The sequence below is a fragment of the Stomoxys calcitrans genome, chromosome 1 (genome assembly GCF_963082655.1).
Source record: "Stomoxys calcitrans chromosome 1, idStoCalc2.1, whole genome shotgun sequence".
Taxonomy (NCBI): Eukaryota; Metazoa; Arthropoda; class Insecta; order Diptera; family Muscidae; genus Stomoxys; species Stomoxys calcitrans.
In genome coordinates, this window is record NC_081552.1 from 31,199,535 (window position 1) to 31,220,481 (window position 20,947).

The 20,947-nt window shown below is 39.3% G+C and overlaps 1 protein-coding gene across 1 annotated transcript in view; it reads left to right on the plus strand.

Moving 5' to 3' along the window:
* Window positions 1-18,929, plus strand: part of LOC106086263 (cysteine sulfinic acid decarboxylase) — a 47,112-nt gene extending 28,183 nt beyond the window's left edge. Inside the window, exons 2-6 of the mRNA XM_013250861.2 lie at window positions 5,706-5,893; window positions 6,099-6,224; window positions 6,767-7,115; window positions 18,012-18,500; window positions 18,568-18,929. Of these exons, the coding sequence (XP_013106315.1) occupies window positions 5,706-5,893; window positions 6,099-6,224; window positions 6,767-7,115; window positions 18,012-18,500; window positions 18,568-18,771 (1,356 nt within the window). The 3' untranslated portion in view covers window positions 18,772-18,929. The remainder of the gene's footprint in view (window positions 1-5,705; window positions 5,894-6,098; window positions 6,225-6,766; window positions 7,116-18,011; window positions 18,501-18,567) is intronic.
* The last annotated feature ends 2,018 nt before the right edge of the window (window positions 18,930-20,947 follow it).

The window sequence follows — 20,947 nt, forward strand, 5'->3', positions numbered from 1 at the left end:
GTAAAAAGGGTCATCGTTATTGTAAGTAATAAACAGCACTCATGCGCCATAAGCGTCAAATAGGTATGAATCATTTATGCGGCATTTCCCTGTTTAAAACACCTTTGGACTGTTGTTGTTCTACTGTACTGCACACGACAGATGTATTGTTGTTGTTGCGTTATCAGAACAACCAAACAGAGGGGTTTCCTCTCAAAAACGGAGATTAAAAAGGCACAATATATAGGTAGACCCAAAAAATTCCAGAAGGTTTTTCATAAAATATCGATATGAGTAGAAATGAGCTACAAAACCAGTAGTAGTAGTAACAGTGTGGGCATTAGCAGGGCAGTTAAATTGACGGGAGAGTTTTCGCCAATGTATATCATTGGCCGCCATGTTTATGTGTGCAAGAATCTGTTGATCGGTTAATTTCCTTTCAGTAATATTCCGCAAATTAAAATCTTTTCTCCCTTCGTAAAAAATGAGCAAAGTAATCAAAACACGTGACCTACCGTAAACTGCAGACATAATGTTCTATTGCATAAAAATTAAATTGTTGCGCTTTGTTTCTTAGTTTGTTTATCTGTTCCGTATAGACTCAAAAACAGCTGAACCGATTTTTATAAAATTTTCAAAGATGGTAGAGTTTGGGCCCCCGGTGAAAATAGGGTCATACATTTTTCCACATCCGAAGGTGGAGGGGGACCCTCCCCCATACCCCCATTTTCAAAAACGCCAGATCTCGAAGTTGCGTGTACCGATTTAAGCGAAATTGTTATCCCAAATTATGGTACCCCAAAAACAGGCAATTGGTATAAAATTTTTGGATCATATAAACTGGGGAGACGCCCTACCCCAAAACCCACCCGGACGGATATGTTTACCTATTAGGACAATAAGGGTATCAAATGAAGTGTATTTAAGAGTAGATCACGAACTTGGTATACAAATTTCGCCCATAGTGTTCGGGGGGTCCCCCCGCCCAAAAAAAAACCCCAACAGAACTCTTTCACAGCTTTGGGAAATATGGGTATCAAATAAAAGGTATTTAAAAGTAGAGTACAAATCTGACATAAAAATATATTCCTTTGTGCCTGAGGGTTCTCCTAACCCCCCCCAAACCCACCCGGACGGACATTTTTACCGATTGGGACAATATGGGTGTTAAACGGAAGGTATTTAAGAGTAGTGTACAAACTTGGTATACAAATTTCGTCCAAAGTGTTAGGGGGCTCCCCCACCCCCAAAATATTACCCAACAGGATTAATTCACCGCTTTTGGCATTATGGGTATCAAACGAAAGGTATTTAAAAGTTGAGTGGATATCAAATGAGTGGTGTTTGGAAGTTGAGTACACATCTGTTATAAGAATTAGGTCCAAGGTGTCTACGGGGCCTCCCCAACCCCAAAACCGCTTAAACTGCCCTTAATGTCCAACGTGACATAATGAAAGGTCTTTGGGAGTTGACTACGCATCTGATATACATATTTGGGATAGAGTCTGGGACTGGCTCACCCACTTAATACCCTTCAATAGGAGGTGAAGTTCGAGCGGTATAATATGTGAATTAAAATAAAGGTCTATGTCTGTAGAGTTCGAGTCTAATGTTGATATAAGGATTAAAGAATCTGGATCACGTCCAGCCGTCCTGCCGTTCAGCAGGACATGTATATCGCGACAATAAAGGACTCAAAAAAATTATCTTTTGGGTCTTAGCGTCGGGGGGAGCGACCCTCTCCTCCCAAAGAAAACAACACCAAACTGTCATGTAGGACGACAGAGAATATATTGTACTGAAATGTATTAAAAATAATATATGAAGGCCGATCAGGATAGAATAGGACAACAATAAAAGGTCTTTGGTAGTAGTAGAGTACACTTTTTACCCTCAAATTGGGATAGACACTGGAGGATCTACAGATCTTTAAAAATGTGGTATCCCAGGTGGTAGCTTTAAATATGATTTTGAATGTAGATAACCAAAACCAAAAAAAATAATTAATTAGTGAGGACCTGAACGAGACCCGTTGCACTGAATACATTGATAACCACCTTAAAAATCCAGGCCCCTAAACTCCCTTTAATCCGACCATGTTTGTCTACTATGGAAATAAATAATAAATAAATAGGCCAAGTGCTCTGGTGTCGTCACACCCCATTAACTCCAATAGCAATTGGGGCTTAAATAAAATAAATTTGCGCCCCACCCCTAAAACTCACCAAATAAAAGGTATTTGAGAGTAGAATACGAATCTGATATCAAAATGTGGGACCAAATATTTCGGGGACCATCCCATCCTCCAAAACACCCCTAAATCAGAGATATTTATCGACCATGGCAATATGGGACTCAACAAAAAAAAGTATTTGAGAGTAGAACACGAACCTGATATCAAAGTGTTAGAAATTGATACCCGCTTCCGGGACCAAGTATCTGGGTTTGTTTCATTCACTTTTGAGTGAATTCAGAGTGAATTCAAGAATGTAGGGGAACGATGGTAAACCGCAGCATTGCGCCATATCCTGCGAAAATAACTTGGCAAAAACCGCCTATTACATGCTGATGCGCTTTTACAGTAGAGTATCGCTATAATCTGTCAGGAGGGAGAGGGGGTGGTCTTATACGTGAGGATGACCCCATTAAAAGGGAGGGACTGGGGATGGTAATATACGTGAGCAAGATTTATTAAAATCCCTCAGGGGTGACGTTCGGTCACTTTTTTATCTAACAGGAGGATTCGGATATGGTCCAATATGCGAAGGAAGATCCCATTAATTCTCCGCTGTAAGAAGGTAGCCTTTGGTCATCCAGTTTTTGCCGTCGTGCATCAGACCATGGTAGAGACCAATATGTAGAGGCCCACCACCCATGTCAGAGTTCCAAGCTGGTAGAACAGGGTTTAAGCCCTCACATCGATACAAGGTGTTTATCCTCAGCAGAGTGTAACTCTATTATGGTTTAACCTTCGCGGTATAATACAGGTAACGAGAGTACACCTGCGTGGATTGGAAGAGGTTTCGGATCAAATGACTGATCACTTAAGGTCGAGTGGGTAGCACTGCTGCCAGCGGCACATTTGGCTGTGACTGACCTCTGGTTTTGCCAACTTAAGCTACATCGATGGATCAAAGCTGGAGGACAGAGTGGGCGTGGGAGCTTACTTCGAGGATCCAGGGACTGATATATGTTTCCGACTGTCTTAACATAATATAGTCCTGCAGGTGGATATACAGTCGGATTGCGAGAGGCAGTATGGTGTTAGCGTGAGGGCGTCGAGTGTGATAGTTAACTGGCCTGCAGGGCTATAACAACCAGGACGCAAAGGTTACAAACAGTGATGGAGTGCTGGAGATTAACACCTGATCAAAAAATAGCACGATCCTCATTGTTTGGATGCGGGAATGAAAGGGCAAAATGATTGGCCGTTAATGCCAGCGGACTGCCATCAGTGAACTTGGTGAATGGGAAACCTCTGAAATACTGATCTGGGACCAATATTATATATTCTTGATAGTCTCGATCTAGCCATGTCCGCCCGTCTGTCGAAATCACGATAGCTTTCGAACAAATAAAGATATCCGCTTGAAATTTGGCATCGATACTTAACATTCTAGAAGCCTCAATTTTTACTTGATGTTAATGAAATTTGGCACAAGGACATCTGTTTTGACTTTCAACATCTGTGCCAAGTATGGAACGAATCGGTCTATATACTGATATAGGCCTCCTTTAATACCGATATCCCGATAAAAACTTTGAAAACCTTAATATGGTTGTATCTCCTAAATAATGCGTCCTAGAGGCAGATAGGCCTAATTCGTGACTCCACCGAAAGTATCAAGTTTTAAAATGGCTGTATCTCCTAAACTATGCGTCCTAGAGGGAAATGGGCGTTAATTCGTGCCTCCAACGAAAATTTCAAAATTTCATCGAAAATTCATTAGAAATCTAATTTTCACTTTGAAAAATTTAAAACGCCTTTATCTCCTAGACTATGGTTCCTAGAGGGAATTGGGCCATAATTTGGGCCACCGAAAATTTAAAATTTTCGCAATGAAAACTTAAAATGGCTGTATTTCCTAAACTATGCGTGCTCCCTCTAGGACCATAATGGGCCATAATTCGTGACTCCACCGAAAGTTTCAAAATGTCATCGAAAATCCATCAAAAATCTAATTTTCACTTTGAACACTTTAAAATGGCTGAATCTCCTAAAATATGTGTCCTAGAAGGAAATGGGCTATAATTCGTGACTCCAACCAAAATTTCTTCCAAAAACCACTAAAAATCTAATGTTCACTTTGAAAACTTGTATCTCATAAACTTTTAAACGCCTGTATCTCCTAAACTATGTGTCCTAGAGGGAAATGGGCCATAATTCGTAACTCCAACGAAAATTTAAAAATTTCATCGAAAATTCATTAGAAATCTAATTTTCACTTTGAAAACTTTAGATGGCGGTATCTCCTAAACTATGCGTCCTAAAGGGAAATGGGTCATACTTCTTGAAATCATAGGAGCCGCAATCAACTCCCGATTTGATTGTTTCAAAATAACTCAAATACGAATTAAGGTAACAAAATAAAATTTTTAGCAGAATCCATGGTGGTGGGTACCCAAGGCTCGACCCGGCCGAACTTAGGATAATCTTCAAAATCCCGTTTTATCCCGTGAAATATGGGGTTTCAGGACTTTCTGCCTATAGGGATTGAATGAATTTTCTGCGGAGATGCAGAAGCCAATAGGGGATTTTTCTGAGTCTTTTTATACCCACCACCATGGGATGGGGGTACACTAATCTAGTCATTCCGTTTATAACACCTCGAAATATTAGTCAAAGACTCCATAAAGTATATATATTCTTGATCGTCTCGACGTTCGGAGTTGATCTAGCCATGTCCGACCGTCCGTCTGTTGAAATCACGATAGAGGTCGAACCCGTAAAGCTAGCCGCTTGAAATTTTGCACAAATACTTACTATTGATTTAGGTCGTTGGGGATTGCAAATGGGCCATATCGGTTCAAATTTAGATATATCTCCCATATTAACCGATCTCCCGATTTGACTTCTTGAGCTCCTGGAAGTCGCATTTTTTCTCCGATTTGGCTGAAATTTTGAACGTGGTGTTCCGTTATGATATTCAACAACTGTGCCAAAAACGGTCCAAAGCGGTATATAACCTTATATAGCTCCCATATAAACCGATCTCCCGATTTAATTTTTTGTGCCCCTGGAAGCCTCAATTTTAATCCGATATGGCTGAAATCTTGCAAATAGTTAAGTTAATAGTTATGATATTCAACGATTGTGCCAAGTGCGGTCCAAAACGGTATATAACCTGATATAGCCTGATATATAACCTCAATTTTAATCCGATATGGCTGAAATCTTGCAAATAGTATTCTGTTATGATATTCAACAACTGTGCCAAGTACGATCCAAAGCGGTATATAACCTGATATAGGTCCCATGTACACCGATCTCCGATTTTACTTCTTGAGCTCTTACAAGCCGCAATTTTTGTCCGATTGGGTTGAAATTTTACATATAGTGTTGTGTTATGACTTCCAACAACTGTGCCAAAAACGGTTCAAAGCGGCATATAACCTGATATAGTTCCCATGTACACAGATCTCCCAATTTGATTGAGATCAACAGAAAAAAAGAACATTTTTTTTAATAAAAGTCGCTTCCCTTTCCGTTTCTCCTCCTTTTCCAGAAATTGATTGATTTAAAAATCGAAGAAAATCAAAAGTATTCACTGGAAGAGATACAAAAGATATGCCAGCAAGTGATCAAGTATTCGGTGAAGACAAGTCATGGACGTTTTCACAATCAATTGTTTGGACAAATGGATCCTTATGGTTTGGCTGGCAGTTGGATAACGGAGGCCCTCAACACAAGTGCGTAAGTTAAAAAAAATCGATATTAGACATAAGAGAGTCAACGGTGAAGGCAATAACGATGATGATGATCTTGTCAAACAATGCCACGATGAATCATTAATCTGCTATTGCCAGCCAAATAAATATTTGCATAGGTGCGCGCTTGCGCCTTTTCTATGTCCATCAATGTCATTGTGTGTGTGTGTTTTTTTTTATAATTTTTGCAGTTACACATTTGAAGTGGCGCCAGTGTTCTCATTGGTTGAGACCGAGGTGGTGCGTAAAGTATGCGAATTATGCGGCTATGGTCAAGGTGATGGCATATTCTCGCCCGGTGGATCAATATCAAATATGTGAGCAAAAATCATTAAAACAGGCAGGGTGGATCCACTATATACAGGGTGGCTGATGAATATTGCTACAATGATGAATATTGCTACATTTTTTTTTCGGTGTATGGAATACATTTTTCTTTTATTCATGTTAAATTAAATTATTAAATTAATTATTAAATTATTATTAATTAAATTAATTAATTAATTAATTAAATTAATTATTAAATTATTATTATTAAATAGAAAAAAAGTTATTACATTTTTTTTTGGTAGCGGCTTTCATCAGCCACCCTGTATGTGTTGGCTCGACCTGAGGCCATAAATCACAAGAGGCTCTCTTGACAGCTTGATGTTTGCATGTGATGGCTAAATCATCAAACTGGCTGACTCTTGACTTTGTGCGCCAAGCTGGCAGGCATTGTTCAGGGGACTTACTATCAAAATAATGACTATTATTATGGAACTTTTAACCATTATGTCATTTTCATAGAGAGCGATTTTCAAGTATTCTAAGTTCTTCCTTTTTTTTTAATTTTTGATATTTTTTTCAAATTTGGCAGGTATGGTGTAGTCTTGGCTCGCTATCGAAGTTTCCCCAACATCAAGTCTTCTGGCATGTTTGGCATGCCGCCTTTGGTTTTGTTTACCTCTGAGGAATCCCACTACAGCTTCAAAAAAGCTGCCCATTGGCTGGGCTTTGGTGTTGATAATTGCGTGATAGTCAAAACCAATGCCAAGGGACAAATGCTTCCTGAAGATTTGGAAATTAAGATTATCGAGGCCCAGGGTCAGGGCAAGATACCGTTGTTTGTCAATGCCACAGCGGGAACCACAGTTTTGGGAGCTTTTGATGATTTCAATCGTATTGCCGATGTGTGCCAGCGATATGGTCTTTGGATGCATGTAGATGTAAGTATGAAGAAATACCTAATTTTCCTGGATTTATTTCAACAGAAAAAGTTGTTAACATTTTAAATTTTTAGTCATATCCTAGATGATTGTATAGGAAAATAAGGTTTAGATCCAAGTACATAGATCAAAAGGCTGCAAAAAGTTAGGAAGTTCGCGCGTAAACAACTACACCTTCTTGAATGTTCATTGTCGGGGGGTTCATGGGTCTGCATCCACACAATGTCTTGTCGATGTCATTCACCATCGTTAACATTAAACTTGAGTGGGGTGGCACTATCATTGTTATGAAAAAAGAATGCTTCGGGGACAAATTATGAGGTGGAGAGAGGCCATACTACAGCTCTATTAAAGAAACCATTCCTTTACCCCCAGTGATTATCAATAGTCCACTTGTAGGTTTGTAGCGCAAGATTCGATTTCTCGTCCTTTCCTTAATGTTGAATTTGATATTAAATCAACAAAAATTGTTCACACGATATAACGGGATTGAAGAAAATATAAGAACTTATGTATTATGGGTCAAATCAAGGTACACACACATCACGGATATTGTGGAAATGGGAATTGTTAAGAGCTTCCATTCTTCAGTGTCATCGGGGACTGCTATCATATTCTCGGCATTACTACAGAAGGACACAAATATTTGTTGTTCCATAGATCTCGCATATACCTCAAAGCTATGAGGCGAAGCTGGGCATTGTTCATATCTGAACCAACTATGCGACCCCATAACTTTTTGGACCTATAAGCTTTACCTTCATTCTGGTCAAGGCAATGCTCGGTCATCTTTATATCAAAGAAAATTATATGGGATTTCTTTGCGATAGTTGTTGTTGTAATGTAATACTCAAACGATGACTATCGTCGTTTGAGTATTACATAGTCATCGTTTGAGTATTACATTACATGGTAAATATAACCGGTAATTAATCTCGCCTCCACATGACCCTTTGGTCTACGAGGTTCAGTAGTTTTTAACGAACCTGAATTTTAAAGCCCTATTCCCGTTGGAAGTGGCTACCTTTTGGCATAAAGAAAAATTTAAGAAAGCTCTTTAAAATTTTAGAAAAATATGTCGATCTGAGTAAAAGTTCGGCCGGGCCGAATTTCAGGAACTCACCCCCATAGATAGATACTGCTAAAAATTTATACAAATAAATTTAGTTGAAGGGCATAATTTTATTCTACATACCGAATTTTCTGTCAAACCAGCAAAAATTAAAGCTTCTAGGAACCGAACATAAGTAATCGAGAGACCGGTTTACATGGGAGCTATACTAGGAATGAACTGATTTTGACCGTATTTACCACAGTTGTTAGAAGTCGTAACAGAGCATGCAAAATTTCAGCCAAATCGAGAAAAAATTGCGACTTGCAATGGCGCAAGAATTCAAATCGGGAGACCGGTTTATATGGGAGCCATATCAGGTTATAGACCGATTTATACCGTACTCGGCACAGTTGTTGGAAGTCATAACAGAACACTACATGCCTAATGTCAGCCAAATCGGGTAAAAATTGCCGCTTGTAAGGGCTTAAGAAGTCAAATCGGGAGATCGGTTTATATGGAAGCTATATCAGGTTATAGACCGATTCGAAACGTACTTAGCACAGTTGTTGCAAGTCTTAACAGAAGACTACATGCTCAATTTCAGCCAAATCGGGCAAAGATTGCGGCTTGTAAGGACTCAAGAAATCAAATTGGAAGATCGGTTTATATGGGAGCCATATCATGTTATAGACCGATTCGAAACGTACTTAGCACAGTTGTTGGAAGTCTTAACAGAAAATTGCGGCTTGTAAGGGCTCAAGAAGTAAAATTAGCAGATTAGTTTATATGGGAACTATATCAGGTTAAACATCATTTCAGACCGTACTTGGTACAGTTGGTGAAAGTCATAACAGAACTTGACGTACAAAATTTCAGCCAAATCGTACAAAAAACAAGTGAAAGCGTGCTAAGTTCAGCCGGGCCGAATCTTATATACCCTCCACCATGGATCGCATTTGTCGAGTTCTTTTCCCGGCATCTCTTCTTAGGCAAAAACTAGAGACTCAAGAAGTCAAGATCCCAGATCGGTTTATATGGCAGCAAAATCTGGTTATGAACCGACTTGTACTTTATTTGACATAGTTGTTGAAAGTAACAATAAAAAACGTCTTGCGAAATTTCAGCCAAATTGGATAAGAATTGCGCCCTTTAGAAGCTCAAGAAGTGAAGTCCCCAGATCTGTTTATATGACAGCTATATCAGGTTATGATGCGATTTGAACCATATTTGGCACAGTTGTTGGACATCATAACAAAATACTACGTGCCAAAATTCATTCAAATTGGAAAAGAATTGCGCCCTCTAGAGGCTCAAGAAGTCAAGACCCAAGATCGGTTTACATGACAGCTATATAAGGTTATAGACCGATTTGAACCATACTTAGCAAAGTTGTTGGATATCATAACAAAACACGTCGTGCAAAATTTCATTCCAATCGGATAAGAATTGCGCACTCTAGAGGCTCAAGAAGTCAAGACCCCAGATCGGTTTATATGGCAGCTATATCAGGTTATGGACCGATTTGAACCATACTTGGCACAATTGTTGGATATCATAACGAAACACGTCGTGCAAAATTTCATTTCAATCGGATAAGAATTGCGCACTCTAGAGGCTCAAGAAGTCAAGACCCAAGATCGGTTTATATGGCAGCTATATCAAAAGATGAACCGATTTGAACCATACTTGTCGCATTTGTTGAATATCATAACAAAACACGTCGTGCAAAATTTCATCCCAATCGGATAAGATTTGCGCACTCTAGAGGCTCAAGAAGTCAAGACCCAAGATCGGTTTATATGGCAGCTATATCAAAACATGGACCGATATGGCCCATTTACAATACCAACCGACCTACACTAATAAGAAGTATTTGTGCAAAATTTCAAGCGGCTAGCTTTACTCCTTCGGAAGTTAGCGTGCTTTCGACAGACAGACGGACGGACGGACGGACAGACGGACGGACATGGCTAGATCGACATAAAATTTCCCGACGATCAAGAATATATATACTTTATAGGGTCTCAGACGAATATTTCGAGTAGTTACAATCAGAATGACGAAATTAGTATACCCCCCATCTTATGGTGGAGGGTATAAAAACTGCAGCTTGTAAGGCCTCAAGAAGTCAAATCGGGAGATCGGTTTATATGGGATCTAAATCAGGTTATAGACCGACTCGAACCGTACTTGACCCAGTTGTTGGAAGTCTTAATAGAACACTACATCCAAAAATTCCAGCGGCTCAAGAAGTCAATTCGGGGGATCTTCTTGATCGCCTCCGCGTTATGAGTCGATCTAGCTATATCCGTCCGTCCGTCTGTCGAAATCACGATAGCAGTCAAACGCGTAAGGTAGCCGCTTGAAATTTTGCACAGATACTTAATATTGAAGTAGGTTGTTTTTGTTGTTGTAGCAGTGTGTCGTACTCCGAGGCGGCAACCCTTGCCGATGAAGGATTCCATCGGGTCATTTCGTTCGTACAACCGGCTGCCATAGGATTGGTATAGGCCTTTGGGGATTGCAAATGGGCTAAATCGATTCAGATTTCGATATAGCTCCCATTCAAAGAGATCTTCCGATTTGATTACTTGAGCCACTGGAAGCCGCAATTTTTGGCTGAAATTTTGCATGCGGTGTTCCGTTATGACTTCCAACAACTGTGCCAAATATGGTTCAAATCAGTCTATAACCTGAAATAGCTCCCATGTAAACCGGTCTCTCGATCATTCTTTGCTTTAATTTTTGCTGGTTTGATAGAAGTTTTGTGTGTAGAATAAAATTATGCCGTGCAACTGAATTTACTTTATATAAATTTTTACCAGAATCCATGGTGGTGAGATCCCTAGATTCGGCCCGGCTGAACTTTGCACGCTTTTACTTGATATTTCTCCTAGAGGTATTGTAGTATATTTACGTAACGACGTATAGTTCCAAAGACAAAAGTACCATGACGCAAAAGATCCAGAGTTTAACTCCCTATGTGTGATCCAATCCTGAACTCGCATATTTTGGATTTTTATGTAAAAGTCCAAAAACTCTCTATTTTCGCTCTTTTCGATTCTATATCGAAAATTTTAAAGGATTTTCCGTCAGGTAAAATCGTTGTTGCTGTGGAATTTATTGTGGATATCGAGGAGGCCACCATAGAACAGAGTTTAGCATATCCACCTATGACGCTGAACGCTTGCTTTCGAATCCTGGTGAGAACATCAGAAACAAGTAAATACGGCCTAAAGTCGGGCGAAGCCGACCTTTTGATACTACACCACATTGGGAAGGCAGCTTAAGAGATCGAAACTAAGCCATCGAAATTTGAAATGTAGAATTTCGGCCAAAATCAGGATATATTGTGGGAGTGAAAGAAAAAATCGAAGTGCAAAATATTGATAAGATAGGTTGGTAAATGCGTCAACAAAGGCCTTAAAAGTGAAAAATCGGGGAAAACATATGTATGGGAGCTATATCTAAATCTGAACAGATTTCTATAAAATTAACCAGTGATCAGAAATGTCATAAGAGAAACCATAGTGACAAATTTTGTGAGGATCGGTTAACAAATGACCAAATTATTGCAATATTAGTCAAAATCGGACAAAAATATATATGAGAACTATATCTAAATCCTAACAGATTTTAATCAAAATCGATATAAACAGTTTAAACTATAGAACAAGTAAAAACGTGCTAAGTTCGGCCGGGCCGAATCTTATATACCCTCCACCATGGATCGCATTTATCGAGTTCTTTTCCCGGCATCTCTTCTTAGGCAAAAAAAGCATATAAGAAAAGATTTGCTCTGCTATAAGAGCGATATCAAGATATGGTCCAGTTTGGACCACAATTAAATTGTATATTGGAGACCTGTGTAAAATGTCAGCCAATTCGAATAAGAATTGGGCCCTTTGTGGGCTCAAGAAATAAAATAGAGAGATCGATTTATATGGGAGCTGTATCGGGCTATATGCCGATTCAGACCATAATAAACACGTAAGTTAATGGTCATGAGAGAATCCGTCGTACAAAATTTCAGGCAAATCGGATAATAATTGCGACCTCTAGAGGCTCAAGAAGTCAAGATCCCAGATCGGTTTATATGGGAGCTATATCAGGTTATGAACCGACTTGTACTTTATTTGACATAGTTGTTGAAAGTAACAATAAAAAACGTCGTGCGAAATTTCAGCCAAATCGGAGAGAAATTGCGACCCCTAGAAGCTCAAGAAGTCAAATCCCCAGATCGGTTCATATGACAGCTATATCAGGTTATGAACCGATTTGAACCATATTTGGCACAGTTGTTGGATATCATAACAAATTACTACGTGCCAAAATTCATTCAAATTGGATAAGAATTGCGCCCTCTAGAGGCTCAAGAAGTCAAGACCCAAGATCGGTTTATATGACAGCTATATAAGGTTATGAACCGATTTGAACCATACTTGGCAAAGTTAATGGATATCGTAACAAAACACGTCGTGCAAAATTTCATTCCAATCGGATAAGAATTGCGCACTCTAGAGGCTGAAGAAGTCAAGACCCAAGATCGGTTTATATGGCAGCTATAGCAGGTTATGAACCGATTTGAACCATACTTGGCACAGTTGTTGGATATAATAACAAAATACTACGTGCCAAATTTCATTTCAATCGGATAAGAATTGCGCACTCTAGAGGCTCAAGAAGTCAAGACCCAAGATCGGTTTATATGGCAGCTATATCAAAACATGAACCGATATGGCCCATTTACAATACCAACCGACCTACACTAATAAGAAGTATTTGTGCAAAATTTCAAGCGGCTAGCTTTACTCCTTCGGAAGTTAGCGTGCTTTCGACAGACAGACGGACGGACGGACGGACAGACGGACGGACATGGCTAGATCGACATAAAATTTCACGACGATCAAGAATATATATACTTTATGGGGTCTCAGACGAATATTTCGAGTAGTTACAATCAGAATGACGAAATTAGTATACCCCCCATCTTATGGTGGAGGGTATAAAAAGAAAATTTGGCTGGGCCGAATCTTATATACACCATGGATCGCATTTGTCAAGCTTTTTGGTCGATATCTCTTGATAGGCAAACAAAGGATAATGGATAAGAATTGCTAGGCTATGTGAACTATACCAAGTTATGAACCGATTGGGGCCATACATGTTTTGGCTGTTGGAGACCAAATTGAAATTCATTGTGCAAAATTTCGGCCAAATCGGATAACAATTGCGACCTATAGTGGCTTACGAAATAATATCGAGAGATCGGTTTATATGGGATTTATAAAAGGTTGTAAACTGATTTAGACAACTTTACTTGGCACTGTTGTTGGAAGTTGAAACAATTTTCAGATATTTATTGTGCCCTAGCGGCCCAAGAAGTAAATATCCGAGAGCTGTTTATGTGGATGTTGTATCAGGTAATGAACCGATTTGGGCGATACTTGGAGCAGTTATTGGAAGTTGAAACAATTTCCGGATATTAATTGTGCCCTAGCGGCTCAAGAAGTAAAGATCCGAAATCGGTTTATGTGGATGCTGTATCAGGTAATGAACCGATTTGGGCGATACTTGGAGCAGTTGTTGGAAAAAACCTGTAAGTAAAGGCAAAAGTCGGAAGGAGCCCACTATATAATATCCTACACCACCGAGTCAACGTACTACTTTTAAAACATGGAACCTATGTTGAAATCTAGTCAGACTTTAATTTTGCATACCTTTCGAAATATTTAATAGAACCTTGCAAGATTTTCTTACGAAAGGAGCTAAATTGTGTCTACTACAGCCTTAGAGGGCCATATCGGATGAAAGATATATATGAGTGATATATCTAAATCTGGACCGACTTTGATGAAAGTAAACACACGTGCCAGGACTTCAAATAAAACACCTCACATAAATTTTATTAAGAGCGAACCAAAATGCAGCTTTTAAAGCGTTCAAGGGCCATATCGGATGAAAGATATATACGGGAGCTATATCTAAACCATTTCCGATTTTTTTTTTTCAAAATCAAAAGCGTTCGTCCTTGAACCAAAAAAAAGGGGCCTGTGTACACGTCTTGGAACGTCGAATAAAACATATCGTGCTACATTTTGTAAAGATCGGTGCAAAATTTAGGCTACTACAGCTTTAAAAGGCCATATGGGAGAAACGATATTTGTGGGAGGTACATGTAAATCTGATCTGATTTTTTTCGAAATCAATAGCGTTCGTCTTTGGACCAAATAGAGACCTGTGCATAATTTTATAACAATCGGATAGACGGACATGGCTAAATCAATTCAGAAAGTGATTCCGAGTCGATCGGTATACTTTTCAATGGGTCTGGCTCTTCTTCTTCATACAAATGCACGAAGTTATAATACCCTGTACCACAGTGGTGGTACATCCAAATCGAATAGAATTGTGACCTCTACAGGCTCAAGAAGTCAAGATCTAGGATCGGTTTATACTGCAGCTACATCAAAACATGGACCGATATAGCCCATTTACAATCCCAACCGACTCACACTAAGAGGAAGTATTCGTGCAAAATTTCAAGCGCCTAGCTTTATTCCTTCGAAAGTTTGCGTGCTTGCAACAGACGGTCTTCTTAATATCTACATCACGTACATCAGGCGGAAGATTAGCCGATATTTGGGCTGGAGCCTCAAAATCGTCCCTGGGGCTATTTGACCGTGACCAGAGGCGAGCATAGGCGATAGAACAGCGCCCGCCTCTCTTTTTACCAGTCTTCCGCATCGTCTCCCAAGTTCTCCTAACAATTAGGCTGAGGAAGTCTGGTACCTGGTTCTCCTCAAACTTTGGGCATTCTGCTGTGAGATGGAGATGTGGCATTGCGGCTTGCTATTTGCGGTGCGACTGATTCTATACCTGGGAGTTCTACTTTGTTGACGGTTGGACATAATTTTTGCGAAAAGGAATTTTTGGGGTTGGAGTATTCGTCATTTCCGAGGACTAGTACTTCTAAATTGGATGGGGGAACCTGGATTGATAATCAGGAAATCGTATAGGGCGGAAGCGGTAATTTTCAGGCGGACGTATTTGAGATTCTGAAGGTATGGATGACGATGTGGACGGCTCGATCAGTTTCTCACAATGTACATGTACACACCCAGGCGGCTAAAAGGCTCTGGTGTCAGGTCATCGAGACTGGTTAGGAGAGCTTTTTTGAACCATGAGAAAGGCTGTAAGGATCTACTGGCTCCCGGGCCATCAAGAGGTGCCTGGAGACGAAGGACCCGATGAGCTGGCCAAGAATGGCTCGGTGCCTAGCGAGGATCACGCTATGGAACCAGTGAGCCATCGCCTGTGCGCGAGCTTCTTGGTTGGATGGACCCCTTCTACAATGACCGCGAGCATAAGACGCAGGTTCCGGGTTGCCAAGACATAGCATATGCTGGGGCTGATCGACGCAACGTGTCCCAACCCTGCAATTGCTAGAATATGACCCGGTCTAATGGTTGTACAGCACTTTCCGTGGCTGGCTAGTCCTCTCGTCATTCTGTAGTTCTGTAGAGGCGCTAGTTGACTGACTGAATCATACTCTCACCGGTAAGAGTTGCTTCCCACTCCGTCTGATTCCCTACAATTTTGACTGGTTGTTTGAAATTTTTATGACGTTTTTCGTCTTTCCGTTTGTAAGTAATTGGAATATTGATCAGAGACCCAACAAAGTATATATATATATTCTTGATCGTCTTGACGTTCTAAGTCGATTTAGCCATATCAGTCCGTCTGTCGAAAGCACGATAACTTTCGAAGGAGTAAAGCTAAGCTCAAATACAAATTGTAAATAGGCCAAATCGGTCCATGTTTTGATATAGCTGTCATATAAACCGATCTAGAGCCTTGACACATTCGATGTGGCTGAAATTTTGCACGTACCTTTTTGTTATGACTTCCAACAACTGTGTCAAGCTGCCGTATGACTTGATTGATTGAATGTGCAATTACAATATTATCCGATTTGACTGAAATGAAGTGCTTGAAGTGTTTTGGAATGACCATCAACAACTGTGTCAAGTATGATATAAATCGGTTCATAGACTGATATAGCTGCCATATAAACCGATCTAGGATCTTGACTTCCTGAGCCGATAAAGGACGCAATTCTCATACGAAGTGGCTGAAATTTTGCACTTAGTGTTTTGATATATTGGGTTGCCCAAAAAGTAATTGCGGATTTTTTAAAAGAAAGTAAATGCATTTTTAATAAAACTTAGAGTGAACTTTAATCAAATATACTTTTTACACTTTTTTCTAAAGCAAGCTAAAAGTAACAGCTGATAACTGACAGAAGAAAGAATGTAATTACAGAGTCACAAGCTGTGAAAAAATTTGTCAATGCGGACTATATGAAAAATCCGCAATTACTTTTTGGGCAACCCAATATATTTGAACAATTGTGCCAAACACGGTCCAAATACGTCAATAATCTGATATAATGTCTTTTTCTTGGATGTGTAACATTTGCGCCGAGTATGGTCGAATCGGTTCAAAACCTAATATAGCTCCAATATAAACCGATCTCCCAATTATAATTCTTGAGCCTCTAGAGGGCGTTATTTCGATCCAATTTGGATGAAATTTTGCACAGTGACTTTTTCTATGACCACATAACATACGTGCCAAATATTGTCTGAATCGGTCCATATCCTGATATATGTAGCTCCCATATAAACCGATTTCCCGATTTAACTTTTTGAGCCCTACAGGGCGCAATGCTGTGGTCCCCAACTCTATTTCAGTTCTCATCCATTTTCCTTTGTTTGCCTATAAAGAGATACCGGGAATAAGTGATGTTCTGCTTTGCGAATTACTCGGCCACAGGTCTTTTCCACCCTGCAACACACAGCACAAGCCCAAGACTCTTTCGCGTGGTCATTGTTGAAATTGTTCACACTACTAAGAGATGCTCACCGATTCCATTCTGTTCTTAATACCAATCCATTCCAGACGAGCTCGTCAGCCGAGTTACCCATAATGTTCTGGGGTTACCTGCACATTGTGCACAGCTAAACAGTATTTTTTTTTTAGAAATCACTGAAATTTGCATAATATTACTCGTATATTAAAAATTGTTATTCGAACCTATAAATTGGTCTTTGCCGTTTACTTTTTATACCCACCACCATAGGATGGGGGTATACTTATCCAGTCATTCTGTTTGTAATACCCTGAAATATTCGTCAAGTGTATATATAGTCTTGATCGTCTTAACGTTTTGAGTCGATCTAGCATCGTCCGTCCATCTGTCGAAATCACGATAGAGGTCGAATGCGTAAAGGTAGCCGCTCCACTTTTGAAATTGTTGCCAATAGAGCTCGAAGGACCTTCCATTCGACCTTGAGAAAAATTTCTATGGACATACTGCTTTTAGGCGCAGGCGTTAGTCTTCAAGGGCCTGCAATTCAATATTGTTGTTTGTATGGGGTTTCTTTGCAGGGTATGCAATCTTGATGTCGTTTTTGCATTTGTTGCCATTGAAATGGTCGAGACTCGTCCTCCTCTTTTTCAATGATATGCGATAGCGCTCGGAGAATCTTTTCCTCAATCCTCAGCCACTTATCTGTGGACTATCGATCCTCAGGACTACTTTGTTCCGGGATATTCACTTTCAATTCAGGCGGTGATGACTCGTATCTTGACCTATTTGCCCTCAGACGTCTGGGTGTCGCAGTCCATGTCAGTCGTTTTCCACAGCCTGTGTGTTCTGCCGACATTTGCAAGCTTTTTAGAAATTTTCCTCTCTAAACCACTGAAAATTTATTTTTACAGAAAATTGGATCTTAATATGTTTTTTCTCATTTTTTTATTCCTTTTTCTTCATGCAGGCTTGTCTGGGAGGTTCAGCATTGCTCTCCTACAAATATCGCAACCTACTTAAGGGTCTAGAACGTTCGGATTCCTTTTCCTGGAATCCCCATAAATCTTTGGGAACTCCATTGCAATGTGCCCTCTTTTTGACACGTCATGCCGAACTTTTGCCGCAGGCCAATAGCACGGCCGTGCATTATCTCTTCCAGCAGGATAAGTTCTATGATATCAGCTACGATACAGGCAATAAGAGCATACAATGTGGTCGCAAAATTGATGCCTTTAAATTTTGGATCATGCTTAAGGCTAGAGGTTATGGCAGTTTTGGACGTTTAGTGGATCATGCCTTGGATATGTCCAAAGTGTTTATGGACAAGCTGAGGCAAAGGCCCGGATTCCGTTTAGTATTGGATGATTATCAGTATGGCAATGTGTGTTTCTGGTATGTGCCCAAGGCAATGAGAGAACAAACAGAGGATGACAAATGGCGGCAAAAGCTTTATGAGGTGAGTTTTAAGGGTTTGATGAGAATTTTAATGGGTTTCCAACTGTTTTTTGTTTTATTATTGTCAGGTGGCTCCCAAAGTCAAAGAGCTTATGATTCGTCAGGGTACCCTTATGTTGGGCTATTCACCTTTGCAGTATCGTAATATTGGTAACTTCTTCCGCATGGTCTTCACCTGCTTCCCCATTATGGATGAATCAGAATTGGATTTCATTTTGAATGAGATCGAAAGATTGGGCGATTGTACTAGTCTATCAAATGGATGTCTTTGAAAGGCTTCTTTCCCCCCTTATGTAGTTCAAACAAATCACATATTCAGCCATTTTGTTTACCTTAGTTTTAAGATAGTCATACTTAAATTTAGGCTATAAGAACTTTTATACGTATTACCACAGATTTAATTTTAAATAAAATTTATTATTAATTGAAAGTTTTCTTTTTAAATTTTTCTTAAATTTTTGGAAGGTGTCATTGGTGGCAGTGTAACGTTTTTTCTTACCAGTCTAAATATTGGGTTGCCCAAAAAGTAATTGCGGATTTTTTAAAAGAAAGTAAATGGATTTTTAATAAAACTTAGAATGAACTTTAATCAAATATACTTTTTTTACACTTTTTTTCTAAAGCAAGCTAAAAGTAACAGCTGATAACTGAAAGAAGAAAGAATGCAATTACAGAGTCACAAGCTGTGAAAAAATTTTTCAACGCCGACTATATGAAAAATCCGCAATTACTTTTTGGGCAACCCAATACATCTACAGACAAAGTTCTGAATGCTTTCCTTACCTTGGGCATATAGCGCAAAATGCATTGATTATCATTTTTTTTTTCAAAAAATTTTAAAGTCTAAAAATTTTAAGTTTCTTTAAAACTCATCACCCTCTTGAGCTCTTGAAGACACTGCATCTTTCGCATCATAAAAACGTTATGCGTCACGTTTTTGCATTTAGTTGTCGTTAAATGTGGCGTGCAATAAAATTAAATCAGGCGTGTAGCATTTAACGCAAATATCCCGTCGATAATTCATTAAAGTTTTCTTTGTTTATTTTCAAAATTTGCAGGCCTTTTTTTTATTTGCATGGCTGCTTCGATGATGGCAATGACATCGAAAAGCGGCTGCGGATGATGGTCGCCCTCATCATCGTCATGATGATCAGCCACACGATTTGCGTTAATGATGCTGAAGGAGTAGCTAGCTGATGCTTGAGTCGAATGCGATGTTTGTATTTCGACACTGGCAAAGCAACTGCAAAGTCTTCAATTACACGTTACATGCAACATGTTTCAAATACTGTTAAAGTTTCAGCAGAGTTTTTTTTTTCCTAAGGCGATTTTTTCTTTTTTTTTTTAATAAACAAAAAACTCCAACGCATTGTACGAAAGAAACATTTTGTTAAACTAAGCTAATGTCATGCAAGCATACGACCATATATGTAGGTATTTAAAGGCACGAATGTTTTCTCTGCATTAACCCTTTTAGGCGGCGTGTGTGGTTAAGGGCGCATGCGCAACTAGATGATGCTCAATATGTTCTTCAAAAATTAAATTTTGATAACATTTATAAGAAAAATTAAATTTTAAATAGAATTTTTTAAGAAAATCTAATTTTTATCAAATTTTCTTTGAAAATATATTTTTAACAAGTAAAAACCAGGATTGCAGAGTCGTAGTCGAGCTAGTTTGCCCGAGTCGGAGACGAGATAATTTTCTCGACTCCGGACAAAGTAATAAAAAATCTTTCACAAAAAAAAAATTAATTCTAACAAGTAAAAGCGTGCTAAGTTCGGCCGGGACGAATCTTATATACCCTCCACCATGGATCGCATTTGTCGAGTTCTTTTCCCGGCATCTCCTCTTAGGCAAAAATGGATATAAGAAAAGATTTGCTCTGCCATTATTATAATATTACATGTTGGAGACCTGTGTAAAATGTGAGCCAATTCGAATAAGAATTGCGCCCTTTGGGGGCTCAAGAAGTAAAATAGAGAGATCGATTTATATGGGAGCTGTATCGGCCTATAGACCGATTCAGACCATAATAAACACGTATGTTAATGGTCATGAGAGAATCCGTCGTACAAAATTTCAGGCAAATTGGATAAGAATTGCGCCCTCTAGAGGCTCAAGAAGTCAAGACCCAAGATCGGTTTATATGACAGCTATATCAGGTTAAGGACCGATTTGAACCATACTTGGCACATTTGTTGAATATCATAACAAAACACTTCGTGCAAAATTTCAGCCAAATCGGATAGGAATTGCGCACTCTAGACGCTCAAGAAGTCAAGACCAAATAAATTTAGTTGAAGGGCATCATTTTATTCTACATACCAAACTTCTGTCAAACTAGCAAAAAATAAATCTTCTAGGAACCGAACAAGGATGATGGAGAGACCGGTTTACATGGGAACAATATCGGGTTGTACACTGATTTAGGCCGTGTTAGGCACA